This window comes from Rutilus rutilus (genome assembly GCF_951802725.1).
Source record: "Rutilus rutilus genome assembly, chromosome: 3".
NCBI lineage: Eukaryota > Metazoa > Chordata > Actinopteri > Cypriniformes > Leuciscidae > Rutilus > Rutilus rutilus.
This window is the reverse complement of record NC_140211.1, coordinates 13,350,365-13,376,721: the sequence shown is the minus strand read 5'-3', so window position 1 is coordinate 13,376,721 and position 26,357 is coordinate 13,350,365. Positions and strand designations below refer to the sequence as shown.

Here is a 26,357-nt window from a genome sequence, read left to right as displayed (position 1 = left end):
ATCTATGAATACTAATGAGATCATATTGAAATTTGCTGTAAACGTCATTGTTTTTGGACTACTCCAAACTGATTATACACAGTTACAGAAGTTCTTCAGGCAGTTGTGAGTTTTAAATAAACCCGTCCAGAACTTGTACAGTTAAACCTTGATTACATTTCCAAAAACTCAAGAAACTCAGTATATTGTTTTGTAAAGCCATCCGTCTGAATACTTCTACAAACATTCATGCAATAAAACAATCTAGTTAAATTACATCATAATAGAAATAACTACATATGCAGATCTCTTTGAATAGCAAAAACAAGGATATACAGTAATAAAATGTTCAACAACAAAAGAAATAAGACACGAGACCCCTGAAGCCAGATGTTTTGCAGAACGTATCTGTGTCAGCCTGCATTTATTATGGAAATGGAAACAATCCCACAACTCTTAATTAACAGACGAGGCCCAGTAGGTTGGATGCAGTCGTCCTCGTATAAGACCTCAGGGTATAACGCTGTGTTCATGTTTTGTGTAATGCATTATTAAGAAGGATTTATGTAAGGAGGCCAGACATGTACTCAGCTCCAGAGCAAGGCTATAAGTAAGATTATGTCATCATGTCTGTGTGTTGTGTGACAATGCCAGTGGTGTTTCTGACTGAATCGTATTGGTCTGCTGGAAACATTCATCCATCTGAGTCACTCATTGTAAATTATGTTTTTCTTTTTCTTTTTTATCTGAAAGTGGAGCATTGAATCTTTCAGGTTCTTTTATGAGAATGGGTTTCAAATTAGTGACGTTTGAGTTGAGTCGGTTCTTTCTAGTGATTCAGTCAAACCGGTTCAATTGGCAACAACATTTAACATCATTTATGATAACATCTAACTTGATGAAAAACATGTGATACATATATATATATATATATATATATATATAGATGAATGGATGGATGGATAGATAGATAGATAGATAGATAGATAGATAGATAGATAGATAGATAGATAGATAGATAGGAATATGGATGGATGGATTGGTTGCACTTTTCCCTTGAAAACTGATGTTTTATTAACCACAGATGCAAACCCTCTTAAACAAGTGAAAGTACCACTATGCAAACTACATTAATGCAAAACCTTTGCGGCTCAAAGTCACAGTGTATCTCACCGTTGCTATGAAATTCACTTATATATTTGCATGATGAATCTCTTAGCATTTGAATAGCATATCATTCCCACATGCATTTCATCTGTTAGGTAAATAATTCACAATAAAAAAAAGTTAAAACTTTTCTCTTGTGAAGTAAGATATGGCACTTTGTATAACACCATATTTTTATTTTTATTCACATGAAATCCAAACTTACACTCCTATTAAACATGGCTGAAATATACAGTGATATATATCGCATTGGTTCCTTCTTTTAAACAGGCTTCTCTTTGCACTTAGAGTTGATGGATCATATGTAAGGCATCTCGTTGGTTGCCCTGGTAACGGTGGAGCTGAGCGGGAAGGTGTGAAAGTGCAGGAATACGGGTGTTGTTCCTTTGTCTTCCATCAGATCTCAAGATCCGCTCCTTCACTGGGAACATCAGGTGGGAATTCTCTACAAACAGGTTTCCGAAGGACCCGCTTTAAAAAAGTCCTTGCAGCCAGTTTTTAGATCTTATGAACTCCATAAACAGTTGGAGTGATCTTTTTTTATATTTCTTGGGAAGCATTCTGAGTGAGGAATAAATACAAGCAAAAGTAAGACCTTCATGGAATGTTTTATCTCTCTCTTGGGCTTGGATGTTTATTGTACAGTTCTGGAAGGAAACGACAACATGCGCTGTAAATTAAAGTGATGATGGATGGTTTTCTTTCAGGATTCCCCAGATTACATGTTGTAATTTTAGATGTATGAGGGATTGTGGTAGATTATGTGCACTAGCATCTGTATGATGTGGTTTTAATGGGAAATAAAATGGCTTGAATTCAGGTTAATGATAAACAATGTTGACAGGGACTTTTCCTGCTCTTATAATCCAGTGTGTTTAGGATAATACTGCTGTTGTTTACACCAGCCAGCAAATCAGATTACAAGAGAGATCTCTAAAAACGGACACGTTCGAAAATGTGTTTGGTTATGCTACAGGTGACATTGAAATGTTGCTTGCAGACTCTTATTTGTTCATGTGAATTCTGTACAGTGCCTAACAGCTCCTTGCATCTCTTGCAGGTTCTGTTGTGGTGAAGAATGCAGAGAGAAGGTGTTTTCTTACGATGCAGTAAAACCTAAACTTAAACTACCATAACCACGGGAGAGAAAAGAAGATTTCCATTAGCAAAAAGAAAGAAAAGGAAGTGACAATGGGCCGAAAGAAGATACAGATTACCCGCATAATGGATGAGAGAAACAGACAGGTAAGATGAGGACGTCTGCTTTACAAATCCTGTAGGAAAAAATGAATCTATTGTTTTCCAAGTCTATATAGATCTGAAATAAGAAAGCTTTGAGCTGCTACTTCAACAGACTAATGTATTCGCCATACTTTGCCAAATATAAGTGAATCAGTTCTTAAATCTACAAAGAGCCTTGCACATTTTCTGTTATAGATAAATAGACTAATGTATTCGCCATACTTTGCCAAATATAAGTGAATCAGTTCTTAAATCTACAAAGAACCTTGCACATTTTCTGTTATAGATAAATATTGTGTTGATAAATGTCTATTTCAGTCATTTGCAAAAATGATACACAACCGTTCAAAAGTTTGGGGTCAGTAGATTTTTTAAAGAAATTAATACTTCCTGTATATTCAGCAGGGATGCTTTAAGTTAACCAAAAGTGACAGTAAAGACTTCTAGTTTCAAAATATTTCGGTTTCATCTATTCATTAAAGAATCATGAAGAAAATGTATCATGGTTTCCACAAAAATAACTGTTTTCAGATCATGTGACAGTGAAGACTGGAGTAATGATGCTAAAATGGCAGCTTTATCTTCACATGAACAATATTACTGTTACTGGTCTCTAGATATCAATCTTAAAGGAGAACTCCGGTCAATTTTAACATTGAGCTCATTTTTTTGTACATTTGGAGTGCTGTCAGTACAGAGAACAACGACAAAAATCGGTTACATCCTGTTTTCGGTCGAAGTCCACAGTAGTCGATTGTCGAGTTCACGCGCGTGATCATAGGTACTAAACCTAGGCGCGTGAACTTGACAATCGATTACTGTGGACTTCGACCGAAAACAGGATGTAAATACAGGTATGTGCGCTGGCTGAATAAACATCATTTTTTATATATTTCTTTCACATCTATTGCAGTCAGATTCACCCGCGTTCACTCAGAAGGAATCACTCACATGACCTGTGCACTTGTAATGACACATCAAGGATGTTAAGAGGCTAAAAGCAGGTTTAAAACTTGCCCCATTGAAGTCAACAGGGTGCAAATTTTAAAACGAGGATAACAAGTGTAGGCAGCACCGATTTTTGTCGTTGTTCTCTGTACTGACAGCACTCCAAATGTACAAAAAAATTAGCTCAATGTTAAAATTGACCGGAGTTCTCCTTTAAAGGGATACTCCACTTTTTTCGGAAATATGCTCATTTTACATCTCCCCCAGAGTTAAACAGTTGAGTTTTACCGTTTTAGAATCCATTCAGCCGAACTCCGGGTCTGACGGTACCACTTTTAGCATAGCTTAGCACAGATCATTGATTCTGATGAGTCCAGTAGCATTTCTTTCAAAATGACCAAAGAGTTTCAATATTTTTCCTATTTAAAACTTGACTCTTCTGTAGTTAAACCGTGTACTAAGATCGACGGAAAATGAAAAGTTGCGATTTTCTAAGCCTATATGACTAGGAACTACTCTCATTCCGGCGTAATAATCAAGGAACTGTGCGGCTGTACCATGAGTGCAGCAGGCGTAATGATATGACGCAGCGCCTGAAAATAGGTCTAATAGGTTAGACAAACTTAGTCCCGGTCACGTTGGAAGAAGTTACCGAGCTGGGGACTATTTTCAGGCGCTGCGTCATATCATTACGCCTGCTGCACTCATGGTACAGCCGCACAGTTCCTTGATTATTACGCTGGAATGAGAGTAGTTCCTAGCCATATAGGCTTAGAAAATCGCAACTTTTCATTTTCCGTCAATCTTAGTACACGGTTTAACTACAGAAGAGTCAAGTTTTAAATAGGAAAAATATTGAAACTCTCTGGTCATTTTGAAAGAAATGCTACTGGACTCATCAGAATCAATGATCTATGCTAAGCTATGCTAAAACTGGTACCGTCAGACCCGGAGTTCGGCTGAATGGATTCTAAAACGGTAAAACTCAACTGTTTAACTCTGGGGGAGATGTAAAATGAGCTTATTTCCGAAAAAAGTGGAGTATCCCTTTAAGATTTGGAATCAAGAACCAGTTCCATTTTTTTAATTTCCTTGCTGGTTGCACACAACAACAGAGTCCAGTACAATCCGGTTCATGAGCGGATAACTACAGTATTATGAACTATTATTTTAAAGGAATTGGTCAAAAAGACTGACAAATCAGACACAAACTTATACGAGTTATTCGTTTGAAGCGACTCATTTACTAAATCATTCAGAACGTTTCTTCACTAAACCACAATTATTAAGGAATCCTTACAATTTCCATTTATTCCCACTTTAATGAACAGCATCAGATGCAGCCAAATGTATCATCATAAGCTCAATCTGTTTAGATGCCTTTTTTAAAAAAAGATTTCTTACAAACCCCTTCATCTTTGTAGACCATTGGAGCACCAGGAACGTCCCACACCTTCAATCCTAACATACGTGATTTATTTCTGTTCAAATGACCGCTCAGGAGTGCCCCATGTCTCATAAGCGTGTTTAATGAATGCACAGGTCAGACTCCATGCGTCTGCACACAGGAGCTCTTGTGTGTGTTCCTCAGCGGACTGCAGTTCCAGTGGTGTGGTCGCAGTAATGAGAGCAGTTCAGGGCTCCACATCTCTCATTAGAAGACTAGTCAGTCTGAGGGCTTGTACAGTCTCTCTCTCTCTCTCTCTCTCTCTGCCCCTGATGGCCATCACTCACAGCAAAAACCACAGAGACAAGCCTGAATTTACCTAGTCTGCACTGTGATCTACATTTATAATACTAACCAGCTCCACAGACCCTATTTTGTCTGAGCGCTCTTTTTCGGAAGATTATTTTTGGTACACACAGTGTGTTTTATAGGTTTTTTTTTTTTTTTTTTACATATGTATATATAGCCTACATATATATAGGCTATATATATTCCTTTTTTTTTTTACATATAAATATATTCCTGTGTAAATTAATAATTCCTCTGTACTGTATGAAGTGCTTTTAGTGTTTGTTTTATACAGTATTATTAGAAATTCAATATCAGCAAGTTTATTTAAGGCTTCATTTATTTAAGTCTGATGTAAAAAGCCTAAACTGGGGTGGGACCCTTTCAAAAGGTACTAATATGTGCATTTAAGGTACTAATATGTACACTTCAGGTAATAATATGTACCTTTAAGGTACTAATGTGCACCCTAAATAAAGTACAATGGTGTACCTTTTGACAGGTACAGTGTTTGTACTTTATTTTATATGAGAATGATGGGAAAGTCTCTTATGCTCATCAAGGCTGCATTTATTTGATCAAAAATAACGTAAAAACAGTAATATTGTGAAATATTATTGTAGTTTTGAAAAAAATGTTTTCTATTTTAAAATATTTTAAATGCTATTTATTCCTGTGATGATAAAGCTGAATTTTCAGCATCATTAGTCCAGTTTTCAGTGTTTCATTCTGTTCCACGTTGTAAATCATTTTTTTCGTTTATTATCCAAAAGCGCTAATCATTCCTCATTCACCTCTATGTTAAAGCTTTTTCAAATGTGATTATACACTTTGACATTGACAGCAAACATTGAAGGAGTTTGTTCTCAGTGTTTCATGCACTGTTGTAAGAATGTGTCCCTCAGCTGTGAAGTGGTAGCGATGCTTGAGATTCCTCAGGGAGGGTGATAATTGGCAGGAAACATGAGAAGATCTGGCAACTCTGACAGCTGGGTCCCATCAGATGGCCGTGAAGAATGACTTCTTCTGATACTATTAATGAACACACTTAGAAAAGAAAAACAGCACAGAATCACAGTACTTGCTGTATGAGTATTAAAAGCTTGGAATTGTTATTTCATTTTATTTACACTACCGTTTAAAAGTTTGGTGTCTGTAAGATTTTCTTAAATGTTCTTAAGTGTTTTCTGTTTTTTAATATTATTTTTTTATTTTTTTATTATTTATTCCTGTGATGTTGAAGCTGAATTTTCATCCAATCTTCCTCTTCAGTGTCACATGATCCTTCAGAAATCATTCTAATATGCTGATTTGCTGCTCAAGAAACATTTCTTATGATTATCAATGTTAAAACAGTTGAATAGAAAGTTCAAAAGGACAGCATTTGTTTTTATTTTATTGTTAATTTTATTTTATTATTTTTATCATATATGTTTTTACTCTCACTTTAAACCAATTTAATGCATCCTTGCTGAATAAAACAAGTAATCATTTCTTAATAAATAGTGTCATGTAGAGGTAGACATTTAGAATTCAATATTTGTTTCTACGTCCATAATTTACAGATTTCTCTGTTTTTAGATATAGCTTTTTTTAGATGTGTCTTTTGGTTTGTGCAAAAACCACATGAGTCAACAGTGAACAGATCTCCTCAAGTTACTTGAACTCTTTATTTGATATCTATGACATCGATGATAATATATACACCTTTAAGGAGGTTGCTCTGATTTCCGCTGTTTCTCCTATCATTTTCATAGGTGACGTTCACGAAGAGGAAGTTTGGTCTGATGAAGAAGGCGTATGAGCTCAGTGTTCTCTGCGACTGTGAAATAGCCCTGATTATCTTCAACAGCTCCAACAAGCTCTTCCAGTACGCCAGCACGGACATGGACAAAGTCTTGCTGAAATACACGGAATACAATGAACCACACGAGAGCAGAACCAACTCTGACATTGTGGAAGTAAGTGGCTACGCAGTTCAAAAGCAAAATTAAATCTCAGTTATGATTTGTTCTGATTTAATTACCAGTTTCAAACTGATTGAAAAAGATTAAAGATTTTAAAATCGGCATGAAATGGAATTTGCGGTAGTCTTTTCTTCCCTGTTGTGAAGTATATCCGAGTGAATCAGCTTCTCAAACAAGAAAAAATGTAGGGCGGGACTTGATTTTGTCCATTGAGAATTGATTGGCTGGTTTGCTATTGGTGGTTCTCATGTGAGTGACAGGTTGTACCGCCCTCACGCCAGTAAACACATCATCAGAGAAGAGAAGAGATGACGCTGCAAGAGGAAGAGAACATTTTTTAAAACAAAGATTACGAGGGCACATGAATAATAATGTGCACGGATAAATCATTTTCAATAAACTCTGCGATATTCCATAAAATAAACAAGAATTAAGAATTAAGATATACAGATTGCATACAACCCATTTAATGTGCTTCCCTACACAGATATCTCTTTTAGTAGTGGTTGATTTCTTCTGAATCTTATGACCAGTGGTTAAAGTGGGATTTGGCAGGTGGGGGAACCCTCAAATTTTGTGTAGGTGCAACAGGGAAAAATGACTCACCGTGGGACAACATATTGAGTATTGTAGCAATACTTTTTGGGACAAGAGTGTCACTGTGGCACCAAGTATCACAATGCTTATTTACTTGATATTTTAATGTTTTTATTTTGGTCCATCTACATCTACACTGATATGATGACAATACTATTGACAATACTATACTATGTTAAAATTGCTGAACATCACAATATGGAACACAACCTTGTTTTTCACAGTGTAAATTCAAACATAAAAATGGCTGAAGACAACTATAACAGAAATAAATCACAACCACAATTATGTAAATTTGACATTAGCAACATCCACTTGCTCTGGCTAGAACAGCAACTGTCAGGGGCGGACTGGGACTGAAATTCAGCCCTGGTACTGTAGCCACCAGTGATGCGCGGGTCAATGTATAAACAACCCGCACCCGACCGACGTTTTCAACTAACCCGCCCGCAACTCGGACCGCAAAAAATAAAAAATAAAATATTGTACCCGACCCGCTTCCTGACCCGCATTTTTTAAAAGTAGTAAATGCTCATCGTAGCGTCATTGGATTTTTTTTTAAATATATAATCTAATTTATCAAAGTTTATTTATAAAGTCAATAAGCTCATAATTTGTACTAAAATAGTCTAAATTTTAGTTTTAAAAAGCTGGCTATGTCTATTTTGATGTTTCTGCGCAAGTTCAGCAGACAGTGAGCTTTGTCCGATCAGAGCTTGTGAGCGGAGAGCGCATTTCTGAATATTCCGCTCCGCTCGCTCATTCCGAGGGTCGCTCGCTCAACCCAGAATGGCCTGCTGCTGGTTCGAAAAAATGTGGAATAAGGGCTGCCTCCGACTCATTTTTTTTCTAGTCGACTAGTAGTTGTTGATTTAAGCCATTCGTGGACAACTCGCCCCTTTATATTAATTTAATTACTTAAATAGGCTATAGTCTACAGGATAATAAGCGTTATGACCGCACACATAAAGCTTGCCACAAAGAACCGGTTAAAGTAATGATTATGAATGTGTCTAAATTAGCAAGGAGACATTTAATTGTTTAGTAATAAACTGGTGTTTTCTGTGTCGCTGCAAAGATGAAGTTGACAATTCGGACTCGCCATGAACGCCAGAGAGAAATGCACATTTCATTTGGATTACATAATCAGAGAGTAGCCTATTTATTTTGGTTTGAATATTTTCGTTTAAAAGTAGACATTTCAAGCTTTCTGTAATATATAGCCTATATTTCTCAAATATGTGAGGCACAAGCTGAGTTTCGGCGCCCTCCAGTTCACGTGCAATGCAAGTGATCGTGCCTGCATGCACCTTATTACATTGCCTGCTATATATTTGCTTCTTATTCATTAAATACAGGCGATTGATTGATAAAACATTGATCAAAATTAAGATACAATTTATACAAAACGAAAATCTTTTTAAAAGAGTTTTCTATAAAACAAAACTTAATGAAGTCATCAAAATCATGTTTTACCAAAAACAGCGCCGTTGCTAGGAGGGCGCCAGCGCCTCTGCCTCGCGAGTGGATGATAGCCCTGAAGACGCCTAGCAATGATATACCTTTAGTGGTAGTATACCTTTAGTTAAGTTATACCTTAAGAGTCTTCGTAGCGCGCTAAGAGACAATGTTATCGGAAAACGCAGCCCAGGTATGATAATGGAGATTCCAAAGCGCTCTTCTTTGATCAGAACCATGGAGAGCGATCGCGGATAGGTCTGTCCTAAACTTTTAACAATGCAACAAAATATTTAAAGAGCATCAAGCTATTAAAATCTATATTATGTATACGCACAGATAATATAACATAGGCTATATTAGTCAATATTTTTTATTAGGTTAAGCAGTGATTGGATAAGGTTTTTTATTTTTTATTTAACGTTTTTAATTTTGTTGGTCTGGCTTATCCAAAACTGGAATCCTGGCGCCGTGCCTGGTTGGTTGTGCCAGTTTTGTGGCTATCAAATGTGTAAATAGCATCGCAAGAAGTACACATGACAAAGCCAGCACTTTGGTCATCATCTTTCATTATTTCGGCAAATGTCTCCCACACTCCAACAGCTTCCACTCCCCAGTCTTCACCTTTTCTCTTGCCGCCTCCATCTCTACCTGCAGACTGAGCTTGTGCGTCATCTCGCCAGTTATTCAGCCAAAAAAGTGTAGGCCTATGTATTTCATAGAAAATTGTGTCTAGTACTATATAAATTACAAAGGTTTAATTGGCATCTTTATTTCAAACGACCCGACCGACCGCGACCCGAATATCATTAAAAATATTTTTGGATGACTCGTAACCGCGGGTAACCGCGGGTGACCGCAGGCACCCGCTCATTTCGGATCAACCCGCGCATCACTGGTAGCCACACCAGCCCACATTAAGCGCATTAAACTTTGGTGTCCGTTCCGGAGACGGTGGTGTCCGTGCCGGAGTCGTTGGTGTCAGTTCTGGAGACATTGGTGTCCGTGCCAGAGACATTGGTGTCTGTGTCGAAGACTTTGGTGTCCGTTCCGGAGATGGTGGTGTCCGTGCCAGTGTCCGTGCCGGAGACGTTGGTGTCCATGCCGGAGACGCTGGTGTCCGCGCCGGTGTCCGCGCTGGTGTCCGTGCCGGAGACGATGGTGTCCGTGCCGGAGATGGTGGTGTCCGTGCCGGTGTCCATGCTGGTGTCCGTGCCGGAGACGGGGGTGTCCGTGCCGGAGACGCCGGTGTCCGTGCCGGAGACGCCGGTGTCCGTGCCGGAGACGTTGGTGTCCCCGGAGACGATGGTGTCCGTGCCGGAGATGGTGGTGTCCGTGCCGGTGTCCATGCTGGTGTCCGTGCCGGTGTCCATGCTGTCCGTGCCGGAGACGATGGTGTCCGTGCCGGAGATGGTGGTGTCCGTGCCGGTGTCCATGCTGGTGTCCGTGCCGGAGACGTTGGTGTCCGTGCCGGAGACGATGGTGTCCCCGGAGACGAAGGTGTCCGTGCCGGAGACAATGGTGTCCGTGCCGGAGACGTTGGTGTCCCCGGAGACGAAGGTGTCCGTGCCGGAGACGGCGGTGTCCGTGCCGGAGACGCCGGTGTCCCCGGAGACGGCGGTGTCCCCGGAGACGATGGTGTCCGTGCCGGAGACGTTGTTGTCCCCGGAGACGCCGGTGTCCGTGCCGGAGACGCCGGTGTCCGTGCCGGAGACGTTGGTGTCCCCGGAGACGATGGTGTCCGTGCCGGAGATGGTGGTGTCCGTGCCGGTGTCCATGCTGGTGTCCGTGCCGGAGACGATGGTGTCCGTGCCGGAGATGGTGGTGTCCGTGCCGGTGTCCATGCTGGTGTCCGTGCCGGAGACGATGGTGTCCCCGGAGACGAAGGTGTCCGTGCCGGAGACAATGGTGTCCGTGCCGGAGACGTTGGTGTCCCCGGAGACGAAGGTGTCCGTGCCGGAGACGATGTTGTCCCCGGAGACGCCGGTGTCCGTGCCGGAGACGTTGGTGTCCGTGCCGGAGATGGTGGTGTCCGTGCCGGTGTCCATGCTGGTGTCCGTGCCGGAGACGTTGGTGTCCGTGCCGGAGACGATGTTGTCCCCGGAGACGCCGGTGTCCGTGCCGGAGACGATGGTGTCCGTGCCGGAGACGTTGGTGTCCCCGGACACGATGGTGTCCGTGCCGGAGACGTTGTTGTCCCCGGAGACGATGGTGTCCGTGCCGTGTCCGTGCCGGAGACGCTGGTGTCCGTGCCGGAGACGTTGGTGTCCCCGGAGACGATGGTGTCCGTGCCGGAGACGCCGGTGTCCGTGCCGGAGACGATGGTGTCCGTGCCGGAGACTTTGGTGTCCGTGCCGGAGACGATGGTGTCCGTGCCGGAGACGTTGGTGTCCGTGCCGGAGACGATGGTGTCCGTGCCGGAGACGCTGGTGTCCGTGCCGGAGACGTTGGTGTCCCCGGAGACGATGGTGTCCGTGCCGGAGACGCCGGTGTCCGTGCCGGAGACGCCGGTGTCCGTGCCGGAGACGATGGTGTCCGTGCCGGAGACGTCGGTGTCCGTGCCGGAGACGCTGGTATCCGTGCCGGAGACGATGGTGTCCGTGCCGGAGACGTTGGTGTCCCCGGAGACGATGGTGTCCGTGCCGGAGATGGTGGTGTCCATGCCGGTGTCCATGCTGGTGTCCGTGCCGGAGACGGTGGTGTCCGTGCCGGTGTCCATGCTGGTGTCCGTGCCGGAGACGCTGGTGTCCGTGCCGGAGACGATGGTGTCCGTGCCGATGGTGTCCGTGCCGGAGACGCTGGTGTCCGTGCCGGAGACGTTGATGTCCGTGCCGGAGACGATGGTGTCCGTGCCGGAGACGATGGTGTCCGTGCCGGAGACGATGGTGTCCGTGCCGGAGACGGTGGTGTCCGTGCCGGTGTCCGTGCCGGAGACGTCGGTGTCCGTGCCGGAGACGTCGGTGTCCGTGCCGGAGACGGCGGTGTCCGTGCCGGAGACGACGGTGTCCGTGCCGGAGACGATGGTGTCCGTGCCGGAGACGTTGGTGTCCCCGGAGACGATGGTGTCCGTGCCGGAGATGGTGGTGTCCGTGCTGCTGTCCGTGCCGGTGTCCGTGCCGGAGACGCTGGTGTCCGTGCCGGAGACGTTGGTGTCCCCGGAGACGATGGTGTCCCCGGAGACGCCGGTGTCCGTGCCGGAGACGATGGTGTCCGTGCCGGAGACTTTGGTGTCCGTGCCGGAGACGATGGTGTCCGTGCCGGAGACGTTGGTGTCCGTGCCGGAGACGATGGTGTCCGTGCCGGAGACGTTGGTGTCCGTGCCGGAGACGATGGTGTCCGTGCCGGAGACGTTGGTGTCCGTGCCGGAGACGTTGGTGTCCGTGCCGGAGACGATGGTGTCCGTGCCGGAGACTTTGGTGTCCGTGCCGGAGACGATGGTGTCCGTGCCGGAGACGGCGGTCTCCGTGCCGGAGACGATGGTGTCCGTGCCGTGTCCGTGCCGGAGACGCTGGTGTCCGTGCCGGAGACGTTGGTGTCCGTGCCGGAGACGCCGGTGTCCGTGCCGGAGACGATGGTGTCCGTGCCGGAGACTTTGGTGTCCGTGCCGGAGACGATGGTGTCCGTGCCGGAGACGTTGGTGTCCGTGCCGGAGACGATGGTGTCCGTGCCGGAGACGCTGGTGTCCGTGCCGGAGACGCCGGTGTCCGTGCCGGAGACGATGGTGTCCGTGCCGGAGACGCTGGTGTCCGTGCCGGAGACGTTGGTGTCCCCGGAGACGATGGTGTCCGTGCCGGAGACGTCGGTGTCCGTGCCGGAGACGCTGGTATCCGTGCCGGAGACGATGGTGTCCGTGCCGGAGACGTTGGTGTCCGTGCCGGAGACGTTGGTGTCCGTGCCGGAGACGTTGGTGTCCCCGGAGACGGCGGTGGCCGTGCCGGAGACGTTGGTGTCCGTGCCGGAGACGATGGTGTCCGTGCCGGAGACGCTGGTGTCCGTGCCGGAGACGCTGGTGTCCGTGCCGGAGACGCTGGTGTCCGTGCCGGAGACGTTGGTGTCCGTGCCGGAGACGCTGGTGTCCGTGCCGGAGACGCTGGTGTCCCCGGAGACGGCGGTGGCCGTGCCGGAGACGTTGGTGTCCGTGCCGGAGACGATGGTGTCCGTGCCGGAGACGCTGGTGTCCGTGCCGGAGACGCTGGTGTCCGTGCCGGAGACGCGTCTCCGGGGACACCAACGTCTCCGGCACGTTGGTGTCCGTGCCGGAGACGCTGGTGTCCGTGCCGGAGACGCTGGTGTCCGTGCCGGAGACGTTGGTGTCCCCGGAGACGAAGGTGTCCGTGCCGGAGACGGCGGTGTCCGTGCCGGAGACGATGGTGTCCGTGCCGTGTCCGTGCCGGAGACGCTGGTGTCCGTGCCGGAGACGTTGGTGTCCCCGGAGACGATGGTGTCCGTGCCGGAGACGCCGGTGTCAGTGCCGGAGACGATGATGTCCGTGCCGGAGACGGCGGTGTCCGTGCCGGAGACGATGGTGTCCGTGCCGTGTCCGTGCCGGAGACGCTGGTGTCCGTGCCGGAGACGTTGGTGTCCCCGGAGACGATGGTGTCCGTGCCGGAGACGCCGGTGTCCGTGCCGGAGACGATGGTGTCCGTGCCGGAGACTTTGGTGTCCGTGCCGGAGACGATGGTGTCCGTGCCGGAGACGTTGGTGTCCGTGCCGGAGACGATGGTGTCCGTGCCGGAGACGATGGTGTCCGTGCCGGAGACGCCGGTGTCCCCGGAGACGATGGTGTCCGTGCCGGAGACGCCGGTGTCCGTGCCGGAGACGTCGGTGTCCGTGCCGGAGACGTTGGTGTCCCCGGAGACGCCGGTGTCCGTGCCGGAGACGTTGGTGTCTGTGCCGGAGACGTTGGTGTCCCCGGAGACGAAGGTGTCCGTGCCGGAGACGCTGGTGTCCGTGCCGGAGACGGCGGTGTCCGTACCGGAGACGCTGGTGTCCGTGCCGGAGACGTTGGTGTCCCCGGAGACGAAGGTGTCCGTGCCGGAGACGGCGGTGTCCGTGCCGGAGACGCTGGTGTCCGTGCCGGAGACTTTGGTGTCCGTGCCGGAGACGCTGGTGTCCGTGCCGGAGACGATGGTGTCCGTGCCGTGTCCGTGCCGGAGACGCTGGTGTCCGTGCCGGAGACGTTGGTGTCCCCGGAGACGCCGGTGTCCGTGCCGGAGACGATGGTGTCCGTGCCGGAGACTTTGGTGTCCGTGCCGGAGACGATGGTGTCCGTGCCGGAGACGTTGGTGTCCGTGCCGGAGACGATGGTGTCCGTGCCGGAGACGTTGGTGTCCGTGCCGGAGACGATGGTGTCCGTGCCGGAGACGCTGGTGTCCGTGCCGGAGACGCTGGTGTCCGTGCCGGAGACGCTGGTGTCCGTGCCGGAGACGTTGGTGTCCGTGCCGGAGACGCTGGTGTCCGTGCCGGAGACGCTGGTGTCCCCGGAGACGGCGGTGGCCGTGCCGGAGACGTTGGTGTCCGTGCCGGAGACGATGGTGTCCGTGCCGGAGACGCTGGTGTCCGTGCCGGAGACGTCGGTGTCCGTGCCGGAGACGCTGGTATCCGTGCCGGAGACGATGGTGTCCGTGCCGGAGACGTTGGTGTCCCCGGAGACGATGGTGTCCGTGCCGGAGATGGTGGTGTCCATGCCGGTGTCCATGCTGGTGTCCGTGCCGGAGACGGTGGTGTCCGTGCCGGTGTCCATGCTGGTGTCCGTGCCGGAGACGCTGGTGTCCGTGCCGGAGACGATGGTGTCCGTGCCGGAGACGCTGGTGTCCGTGCCGGAGACGTTGATGTCCGTGCCGGAGACGATGGTGTCCGTGCCGGAGACGATGGTGTCCGTGCCGGAGACGGTGGTGTCCGTGCCGGTGTCCGTGCCGGAGACGTCGGTGTCCGTGCCGGAGACGTCGGTGTCCGTGCCGGAGGGCGGTGTCCGTGCCGGAGACGCTGGTGTCCGTGCCGGAGACGATGGTGTCCGTGCCGGAGACGACGGTGTCCGTGCCGGAGACGCCGGTGTCCGTGCCGGAGACGCCGGTGTCCGTGCCGGAGACGATGGTGTCTGTGCCGGAGACGATGGTGTCCGCGCCGGTGTCCGCGCTGGTGTCAGTGCCGGTGTCCGTGCCAGAGAAGGTGGTGTCTGTTCCGGAGACTTTGGTGTCCGTGCCGGAGATGGTGGTGTCTGCGCCTGTGTCCGTGCCGGAGACTTTGGTATCTTCCAAAGATTTTAATTTTGGCGCAATTTTTTTCTCTATAGTGTTGATATGGCATCTAGTAAATACACTAAGTTTCGTCATGCTAGCATGTGTGGAAGTATTTAAAACAAGGGTGTTACAACTAGCCCCACGTTAGGTTGTGCCCCAATCTTCCCTATCCCTGGGAGTATGTGAGGTGACAGAAGGGGGTATGCGAACAAAATGCTGAGTTTTGCATTCATTTAATTCTACCCCACCTTAAAAATGACATTAAAACTGAGCATGTATTTCTAGCTGGTAAAATGCTGTAAATACATGACATCCGATCAAATTACCTCATCTTTTGCAGTCAAAACTGACTGCATTCACTCAACAATGCTGCCTTGGCTAATCACGCTATAGCCTACTGCCGTTCTCGACCATGTAGCCTACCTTTGTAAAATTGGGGATTCAGCACTTACTAGCATGAAGAACAAATATAGACACAGACTGTGCATAGAGATCGATGCTTCGTTACTGAATAAATTAATGAAGACAGTGACTTGCCGCCACCGCTTTGTTTTTTACCATCATTGCATATTTCTCAATTGAATTTTTATTTTATTTAAAGCATTATTTATATTATAAAGTAGTTTGTAAAGGTAAAAAATGCACTGGAAAAAATCGATTTAAGCGGGAAAATATTGCCCCTTACTGAAAAAGGTGTTACTATTGTGTTTTCATTTGATGCATTAGAACAAAGTGTGAAGAAAACAAAAATTTTCGTTTTGAAGACAAAAACGAGAACACAAACGATCTGACCTGGCCTGCGTTCAGCCCGACAAAAAGCTTCAAAACTTTTTTTAAACGGAAACGGTGGTGCGTTGAACACCCTGTTCTGATGACGCAAGAGTTGCAACTATGGCAGCTGAGACCATTCTTTGTGTTCATTTTGAAGAATTTTCGGAGCCTAATGAAATCGGTATAAATACGTCTGCAAAATACGCTCGATGTTACAGTCACTGCCCTTGCCATTCAGAATAAAAGAGAACATCCCAATCGAGTGAAGGGATTTGTGGAAACTGACAAAACAAAATCAAACAAACTAATAAATAAATAAACAAGGAGGCGTTTCTCTGACTGGATGTTTTTTCTCCATTTTTGACCTATACTGGCGCTTAAAGAGGAGTATGGGAAATCCCGTTCTCATTAATATTCATTACCATAGCTATTCTTACCTGTAAAAATGACATTTCTAGATATGTGTAATACTATTTTCACTAGTTAAAATGCTAATTCTTGATATCAACAATTGAATTTCATCTAGTAAAAACTATCATTCTTGATATCTGTAATTGTATTTTCACTGTTATGACCCATATCGGATCTCACTAGGATCTCACAGAAGGGCCTTTAACAGATTACGCAAATGCACCTTGTAGCAGTATAGCATCTGGAGATGAGGGCTGCGTTTACCGTTGTTGTAATGCAGTTAACAAACAGTTGTGTCTGCATCTCGAGCACGCAGGCTGGAGTAATTATAGATCTCGGTCTTCTGTGAGGCATGTGCTCAAATTACATCTTCATTGTCACATGCATTTGCTCCATTTACAATTAACATGTGAAGCCTAGCCAAGGCTGTTCTGTGCTTGTCCTTTTGCCAAGGTACCAGTAAAAAAGTTTGGATATTTTTCCAGTAGTTTTCGCAATATTTGTTGTGATTGTGAGACTATTTTCTGTTGAGATGCCAGATTTAAAGTAAATGGTGAATGTTCAGCGTCTAGCTATCTGTAGCTAAATGCTGGTGCTGAAGTCATGTGAACAGATTTTCTGCGAGTGGTGCTAATTGGTTGCAGCTAAAAATAAAGATCCAGTCTTATCCAACATTCATACCAAGGAAACCTGAGATACTATCAGTCAAGGACGTGACACTTTTGGCAAGCGCCGCACTCGTTAGCGTCTATTAATCACGAATCGCTGGCGTGTACCGGGAATGCACTTCTGAATCAAAGTTATGTGTGCTGGTCTCACATTAGCATACCCTACCATGTTTTAAATGTAAGAATTTTGCTTTTGCCTCCTGCTTTTCATGTGTCTCCTCTATAGTATTCAAAAAAGAAATTGTGCGCACATCCAAAAGACTTGGCAGGTGCTCGATCAAATGAAGCATCAAACTCAAAATAAACAAGAATCTCCTCTATAGTATACCAGAAGATTTAATTCCAATTTCTCAGTGATTATTGTGTAATTTTTGTATTTATCAACTTTTATTGGAGGTCTACCATTGGAGGACCCTTTCACATTGATTGCTCAATGACTAGACCGAAAGTGGTCATGGAATGCATTAACTTCTCCAACATCCTATAGCCATCAAACCTAGACGGCCTGGAGTCGGTGATGATGATGATTTGCTCGGGGCAGATTCTGTCAAATCAGTCATTGCATATCTTTTTGGTTTTGGATTTACTAATATAAAGAGTAGATTTGTTTACCAGATTAATAGAGAGTCAGAATCTCTTAGGTGAACTCTTGAAGTCATTGGTGTAAAATAAGCCCAGTTATAACATTAAAGCACAGAGTTACAGCATTACAGACACCTGAGGATGAGATAAGCTTAATGAGATGAGATAATAACTGTCCTGCTCTTACACTTTTACTTTAGCACTCTAATGTTCTGGAACAGGTCTGAAAATATTCTGCATCGACTGAATACCTGCACTCAGTTTGACCTTTCATTTCCAATGTGATGTAGATTTTTAATCCCATCATACATCATTCTTTGCTGCTCCCTACAGGTGCTGAGCAAGAAGGAACACAGAGGTTGTGACAGCCCAGATCCAGAGTCTTCATATGTCCTCACGCCTCACTCGGAGGAGAAATATCAGAAGATTAATGAAGAGTTTGACAATATGATGAGAAATCATAAAATTGTAAGCAAAGTGTGATACACGGTTTGTTTTTGTTTTTCGTGGCATCTGTTATGTACACTACCTTTCAAAAGTTTGGGGTAGCAAAAATTTTGTTTATTTCAATGTTTTTGAAAGTCTTATTGAAGTCTTATGAAGCATGTCCTAGTTCCAACCGTCAAGAACATCCTAGAAACCACATACGGTATGTAACGACCCACTAAAAAGCAGCCCCCCTTCATAGGAAAGTCATAGCAACTAAAATGTTTTTATTATTATTATCGTGATTCTAATTTGGGAAACATTTGAAATGTTTTCTTGTTTAAAGGCACAATATGTAGGATTTTTGGATTAAAATATCCAAAAACCAAACAGTGTTAGAAATTTTGTTCACTTGTGTACTTATATTATTCCAAATGTTTCCAACAATGTTTAAAGTCCCCCTGTAGTCAATCATTTTAGTCTTTAAAACTCATCTATGATCACCAAAATGGCATATTTAAAAGTTTTTTCCTTGATAAAAAATGTGTCATGCATTAAAATAGCTTGAATGTAACTCTACACCCTTGCCTCATTTAGTATACGCGATTCTATGAATATGTAAATTAGCCCCGCCTCCACTCACTCACAGCAGCTCGGAGATCCACTCGTTGATGATCACCCTTTGACGTGATTGGTTACAAGGTAGTTTGTGACGTCAGAAACACCAGCGATTTCAAACCGTGTTTTTGAGACTGTCTTTGGTTCACTGCAGTTTTAAAAATACTCAGCAATGGTGTTGACTTATGAACTTGCACATGGTTTGTCTTAAAGCACATTAAAAACACCACACAGACATATAAACAACATCAGAAGCTTGATTTTCACCACAGGGGGACTTTAAATTCAGAGAAACCAGCTATTTTAACCAGTGAAACGGCCCGTGTCAATGTCACCATTGATTTCCATGAAAACACCAAAGACGCAAAGAACTGGTGTCTCATAGCAGCCACTGAGTGAACGCACAGAGTAACGTTAAAACTTTCAACACACTCAAATGTATTTCATGATTGTTTTGACAAAGTAAAACAGCCCTGCGTTGACGTATAATTCATCAAATAAAGTGACTTGTATGACTAGTAACTAAAATAATGTGAATTTAAGTGATCAAACGTAACTGTAACAATGTTCAAGTTTAGGGAAGAAGGAGACGGACATTAAATATTAACTTTAATAATCATAAAATAGCCATAAACAACAATACGAAAGGAGCGGCAGCGGCCGACTGCAGCATAAGCATGATAAAGAAGACAGCAACGTAAAATGTCCCAGACTCTTGGCTCCGCCCTGCTTCACACCACAGTAACGTTAATACAACTTTAATACATTAGCTCACCCATGAACATCATTTCTGCCTGAGTCCCGTCGGATGTTTCCATTGGCTGTGGAGAAGAAGACTGCAACTCATGATTCCAAGCTCACAGTGTCATCAAGCCACGCCTTTGTTATTGTTTTGAATAAGCGACCTCTAGTGGTGAAACTTACAAAGTGTGCCTTTAATCCAACTTCATCTCTGGACGTCTCTCTCAATATTGTCTCTTCTCTGTCTCCATCAGCCGGCTGCTTTGGGTCACCAGAGTTACTCCATGCCTTTGACTTTGCCCGTCACCAACCCTGCCACCCTTCCCTACAGTACAGACAGCTCCCTGGACACCCCAGTGTCCCTCAGCGGGGCGAACATACTGTCTCTGTCCTCCAACGGCTTCCAGAGCACCAACAGCACTGCTGTCATGGGTCAGGATCTACATCATTACCATACATTTTTCAACGCAATACCATCATAATGCTGTGGTGTTCAATGCTAATTCCAGTGAGGTTTTGAGGTAGTCTTAAATGCCAATGGTTGATGAATATGATAATCATTCATTTCCATGGTAAATATCAAAATTGCTTTGGTTCATAGTGTGTATGTCTTGTCAAACTATGCTTTAAGGAATCGGACTCATACAGTTTGAAATTAAATATTAATTTATATCTCTTAGGTTTAAGTGTCTTTAACAGAAGGTTTTGTTTCTTTGATTCATTTATGTCCAGATGGTATACCAGGTTCCTCGGACGTCCCACTTCCAAATGGTGTGCACTCCAGTCATGTGGGTAGGTGCATTTTTGGTTAACTTATACAATGTGTCTGACCGTGATGATAAAGTTCCACTAAGTAACAGTTTGTTTAATTTATTTCTAAACTTGCTCTGTAATTCTATTTACATTCAAACCAGATAAATGTTTCTTAAAGAGCAAAATCTGTATTTTGTAGACAGATTTACTGTATTATCAGCATGAAGCCATCAGATTTTCACTATACTGTACTGCACATACTGTACTTGTTGTTCTTAACCCTCTATGAAAGTATCTGATTGTCAGAGATACCGAATGTGTTTCTGTGTGTGAATAACTTGTGTGGGCAGGATGTGAGGTCACGACCTCATGGAAGTTGATTTCTTTATCTACTAGTTCTTCCTGTGTTCCTGAGGCCCTTTTTCTGTTTTAATGAAACACTCCAGTTTAAAGACTAGTTAAACTCTATATATGCTGTCAGTTACCATAGAAAACAATTCAGATTTTTCTCTCAGTAAATTTTTTTTTTTTGTTGTTCTTTTATTCAGCATTGATGCATCAAAGTAAAGATATTTATAATGTTACGAAAGAATTGTATTTCAAATAAATGCTGTTCTTTTGAAATTTCTTTTAATCAAAGGATGCAGCAAGTCAGGATATTAGAAATCACAGAAAGGATCATGTGACACTGAAGACTGGAGTAATGATGCTGAAATTTCAGCTTTGCATCACAGGAATAAATAACATTTTTAATTATTTAAATATAAAACACTTATTTTATATTGTAATAATATTTCACATCAATTTAGCTGTTTTTACTGTATTTTTGCTCAAATAAAAATACAGCCTTGGCAAACATTCTTTCAAAAATAATAAAACATCATCTGACATCATCTGACTACGTTACTGCATTAACTATGCTCACTATGACTATGTTAACCTACACACCTCACCCAAACTTGTAATAATCTCCCTTTTTATTGTGCCTTATTCAGCCAATGGCTTCGTCAGTGGCTCGGAAGGAAGTAGAATGGGAAAAGTCGTTTCTGCAAAACCTCAAGCCTCGTCCACAGTGGGACGCAAACCTGATCTGAGAGTGCTCATTCCTCCTGCGTGCAAGAGCAGCGCTTCTTCACTGGTGAGAGCAGCTTTATCTGCCATGTGTCAGAGAAACATCCTGAAATCATTAGACAATGAGAGAGTATTGACCTGCCTGAAACGCCCCTTAAATCTTTTTCTTGCAAGCTGCCAGAAGAAGGAGAGGAGCATTTGGTAAGGGGTTTTTGAGCTTTTCAACAATGACTCATTATCTAGGTCATGAAAATTTTAAGAAAATCACTTTTATTACAGCTGGCTAATGTTCAACATTTACATGCTTTGAGGCCATCTAGTGGTTCTTTGACACATTACAGTCAAAGCTTTAACATAGTTTAACTGAAAACCACAGATTATTTGGACACTTAAGACACATCCATCCATATTTCTTTCCGTCCTTCCTTCCATCCATCCACCCATCCGTCTGTCTGTCTATCCATCCACCCATCCGTCTGTCTGTCTATCCATCCATCCATTTGACTATCTACTCCATCCACCCATCTGTCTGTCAGTGTCCATCCATCTATTTGTATGTCTATTCATTCATCCATCCATCTATCTGTCTGTCTGTCTGTCTGTCCGTCCGTCCATCCATCATCCACCTGTCCGTCCGTCTGTCTACTCGATCGATCCATCCATCTGATAATGTTTTATTCAGAAAAACTCCAGCTCTCTGCATTGTTTTGCAAAACAGTGATGTGTGATGAATAGTGATGTATTATAAACAATGAATAGTGAGTATAGATTGAATATAATTTTGTTGTTGTCTGTAAATACCTTTTTTTTTGCCCATTTATCTCCACACAAATCAACCCCTGTTTCCACCATTTCTATTTAAACCTCAGAGAATAGACAATTCTCAGTCCAGCCAATCACTGACTACTCCTGTGGTATCCATGGCAACCCCCAGTCTGCATCCCCAGGGCTTTGTGTACTCAGCCATGACCTCATCATTCAGTACAGGTATATCATTGACCTAAACATAATAAATCATCTAATAACACCAGGTTCTGTTCTCCTGGACCTCATGTCACTACGAAAGACTATTTAACTATTTAACTCTTTCATTCCTTACAGATTTTGCCTTGAGCAGTGCAGAGGCCAGTTCTTTACACGGCTTCAGTTCATCAGACGATGTCACATCCGGCCCAGGGTCTTCATGGAAACACAGCCAACATAGTCAGCCAGGGTTCAGTGCTCAGAGGTGAGAACACAACATAGAGGTGTGATGCCGCATTGTGGTTTATTTTGGGCTTGAATTTCCTTCATTCACCCAAAGTGTTAAAGGGCACCTATTATGCTACTTTTTACGAAGATGTAAAATAAGTCTCTGATGTCCCTAGGCCTAGAGTGTGAATGTGAAGTTTTAGCCCAAAATACTCCACAGATCATTTTTTATAGCATGTTAAAATTGCCAGTTTTGGTGGGTGAGCAAAAAAGCGCCTTTTCTGTGTGTGTCCCTTTAAATGCAAATGAGCTGCTGCTCCCGGCCCCCTTTCAAGAAGAGGGCGGAGCTTCAAGAGCTCATGCTCCGGTGGCAACAAATCAGGACAATCTCACACAACTGTACTAGCGGTGTTCAGTTCGGACAATAATGCCTACAGAGCCAGAGAATATGTGCTGCATGGAGATAGAACAGGAATAAGTTTAGTTTGATTACGGTTATAACTTATATTGTCACCTTGCTTTTATCCACTACAAGCCTGTTGTAGCGAACCCCGTCCGAATTATGGCCAAAACTTTACTAATGTGTTTTATGAAGTTTATTGTACATCACACAAAAGTTGAAGCGTCCATTTTCACTCCAGAAAATCACTGTTAGAGCTGAATAAATCACAACACAAGAAGTGTGTAATCCATTAACTCTCTCTCCCTTGCGTTATCATCAACATACACAGTGAATTACACAAAACACTCGTTACAACTAACAGTAAACATATACAGACTTATGACTTTTCTGGGGGTGCTTAATCAACTGGTCAACTTTATATCCATAAAAAACAACTCCTATGAACTGTAATAAAGTGCACGCTCTCCCTTTCATTACTGCCGTGACCAGTATTGCTCCGGAGACTGAAAGCTGAATCCCGAACAGTTGGTACTGATTCATCCTCGAATTACAACTTTTTAGCAAAGCCGTGTTTTGTATTTTCCCTTTGTATTGACCCTCGTTCACAAAGCAGTCTGGAGTGAAATGATTTGCGCAGAGCAAACGAGTTTATGGTAATAAACTATGGTAATGCAGGACTGTCAGTCAGCGACCGTGGGCGGGGCCTTAGCAGTGTGATGTCACACCGAACGGCATGTCCAATGAGACTGCTTTGGTTTAATGGGGATTTAAAAAAAAGGAGTGGGTGGATTTTTATCATTGTAGGGTGATTGTGTTCACACACTGCCAACTGACATTTGTGTTCAAACACCATGTAAAAGTTGATTTTGCATAATAGGTGCCCTTTAAAGCACATTGGCAAATACTTTCAGTCTTTTGTCATTCAAAAGAAGAGTTAAAAAAAAGAAAAAAAAAGTTGTTTGAAAAGTGAAAGTGGAGTTATTTCATCTGTTCCGACCTGTAAAACCAGTTTAAGCAGTTTTAGCATTCTTTCAGTTTCTCTTTTATTCAAAAGTGAAAAAAGTGGAAAAAAAAGCCTGACCATCTTTAACTGGTCGGTAAGATTTTTTAATGTTTGATGAAAGAAGTCTCACCCAGAATGCTCATCAAGGCTGCATTTATTTGAGCAAAAATATAGTAAAATTGTGAAATATTATTACAATTTAAAGTAACTGTTTTCTATTGGAATGTATTTTAAAATGTAATTAATTCCTGTGATGCAAAGCTGAATTTTCAGCATCATTACTCCAGTCTTCAGTGTCACATGATCCTTCAGAAATCATTCTAATATGCTGATTTGCTGCTCAGGAAAAATAAATCTTATTATTATCAGTGTTGAAAACACTGCAGTATTTTTTTGTGGAAACCGTGATACATTTCTTCTGGATTCATTGAGGAATAGAAAGAAAATTTGAAATCAAAATTACATTACAAATGTCTTTACTGTCACTTTCTATCAATTTAATACATTCTTTAGATGTATTTTACATTCTTTCAGCCGAAACTTTTTTGAATGGTAGTGTAAATACTGATAACCGTCCTTGTTATCTCTAGAACCACACAACCTCAAGTTCAGGCCTCTGACTCTTCCACCGTCTGCATCAACATCAAATCAGAGCCCGTCTCCCCACCCAGACACCCGGTGTACCCCACCATCCACGCCAGGCCGCGGCCCAACTCCACGCAGGACCGTTCTCCTGCCGACAGCTTCAGCTCTTCTGGGAGCTCGTATGAGGGCAGTGACCGCGAGGACCAGCGGCTGGACTCTCACACGGCCACCGCTATATCAGCACAGGGCACTAGATCATCGCCCGAGATGGAGAACTCAGTCAAACGCATGCGCACCGACAGCTGGGACACTTGACAGTGAATGGCTCTTTAAACAAGTCAAATTTCTGTCGACAGATATGCAGACTGCTGCTCTATCACGTTTTGTGCAACAAACAATGTGAGGACGCCTTTAAAGCAGCAGTGAAAGTTCTTGTAAATGTGTGCAGGTGTTTTAAAATGTACATTTTCATATCGTTAAAGATCTAAGTTATGAAGTGTCTTACACTTATTATTTTTTTGTCAATTGAGGATTAGCCTTGCTGCATTATTTGCAGTATATTATCTTTACAAGTGTTTTTGTTTGTGTTTTTATCTGAATCCTCAATCAAAAGCGTATAAATATTGATTGGGAGTTGCTTAATCTTAAAACTTAAAAAACCTCTGTGGAGTGTTCTCAGGTATCTGCATTTCAATCATCAACAGTCAGTCAAATGACACTTTCAGATATCTCAAGATTTGTGGAGAAAAGATGATAAAATGTCCCACCAAGGCCTATTAACACCCCTAAAGGATGATAAAATGAGATAAAAAAATCAAGAAATTGCCTTTCTTAAAACTACAATCCCTCTGTAAGAGAACGCGGTTTAAAAATATCAATTTTGCAGATAATTCGAAAACTAATTTGTGAATTAGATGTTTAATATAATTGATATGATGTAAATACTGTTACTTTAAAAACCCTGTATTTAACAAGCATTTAAAAATATATACATTATATTTAAATATGTTTTTATCCTTTATTCAGACTCTGCTGAATGTAAAGGAACAGTTGAGCTTTAAGTCCTTTTTACTAGTTGTTATGTGAACATTGAGCCCACTGTCTCCCATGAGATGATGTTTAGAGTTTTGCGGCTAGATTTTTTTCCTCTTTACTGATTTAGTAAATATTCTTACATGCCATACAAAATCATTTCACACTTGATGTCAATGCAATCTATGGAACTCCTACTACTGGTTGTCTTAATTTTGTTCACAAATCAAGATGCTGACCCCTTTATAGTTTGTACACCATGATAAATGGCAATAAACATCATGTTAATCAGCTCTGTCGCTTTTATACTTTTCATGTATATAATGATTAACTAGGTTGTTTACGTCTGTAGAAGGTTGTTTAACAGGATGTGAATTCTTTGATGATGTTTGAGGTTTTTCCCTCATCACCACAGAAGCATGCAGGGTTCAAATTGTTTTCTCATTTGTTTTGCACTAAACAGTTATTTTTTTCAGTTTTAAGTACCACATAGCCTACTGTAACTCCACTGGTTTTTAAATTTAGTCAAGGGAATTTTTTTTTTTTTTTTTTTTTTTGTCATCAGAGCTACCTGTGCATTTATTTCTGCAAGAATGTATACAGTAATGCTTTGAGTTACATTTAATATACATAAATATGCATTCAGTCAGTGATGTATTGCATTAGTAGTTGCAAAGAAGATTAAGTCAAACTAATTTGTCTTTTATCTAAGGCTTCTTACAATATGCTTATTCAAGTGATACATCTGGATCAACCTGAAGGCCAAGTGC

At 43.6% G+C, this 26,357-nt stretch overlaps 1 protein-coding gene across 3 annotated transcripts in view; it reads left to right on the top strand.

Annotated features, from left to right (window-relative positions):
* mef2ab (myocyte enhancer factor 2ab) overlaps window positions 1-25,859 on the top strand; it is a 31,519-nt gene extending 5,660 nt beyond the window's left edge. Inside the window, exons 2-12 of one of the 3 annotated variants that reach the window (XM_084405221.1) lie at window positions 1,437-1,580; window positions 2,207-2,391; window positions 6,829-7,032; window positions 18,098-18,232; window positions 19,804-19,981; window positions 20,282-20,341; window positions 21,298-21,440; window positions 21,548-21,574; window positions 22,243-22,360; window positions 22,475-22,601; window positions 24,561-25,859. In XM_084405221.1, coding sequence (XP_084261347.1) covers window positions 2,338-2,391; window positions 6,829-7,032; window positions 18,098-18,232; window positions 19,804-19,981; window positions 20,282-20,341; window positions 21,298-21,440; window positions 21,548-21,574; window positions 22,243-22,360; window positions 22,475-22,601; window positions 24,561-24,870 — 1,356 coding nt within the window. In that variant the 5' untranslated portion in view covers window positions 1,437-1,580; window positions 2,207-2,337 and the 3' untranslated portion in view covers window positions 24,871-25,859. Of the gene's footprint in view, window positions 1-1,422; window positions 1,581-2,206; window positions 2,392-6,828; window positions 7,033-18,097; window positions 18,233-19,803; window positions 19,982-20,281; window positions 20,342-21,297; window positions 21,441-21,547; window positions 21,575-22,242; window positions 22,361-22,474; window positions 22,602-24,560 lie in introns of those variants that run through there. The other 2 variants (XM_084405222.1, XM_084405223.1) reach the window with 2 other exon arrangements.
* Window positions 25,860-26,357: the final 498 nt, after the last annotated feature.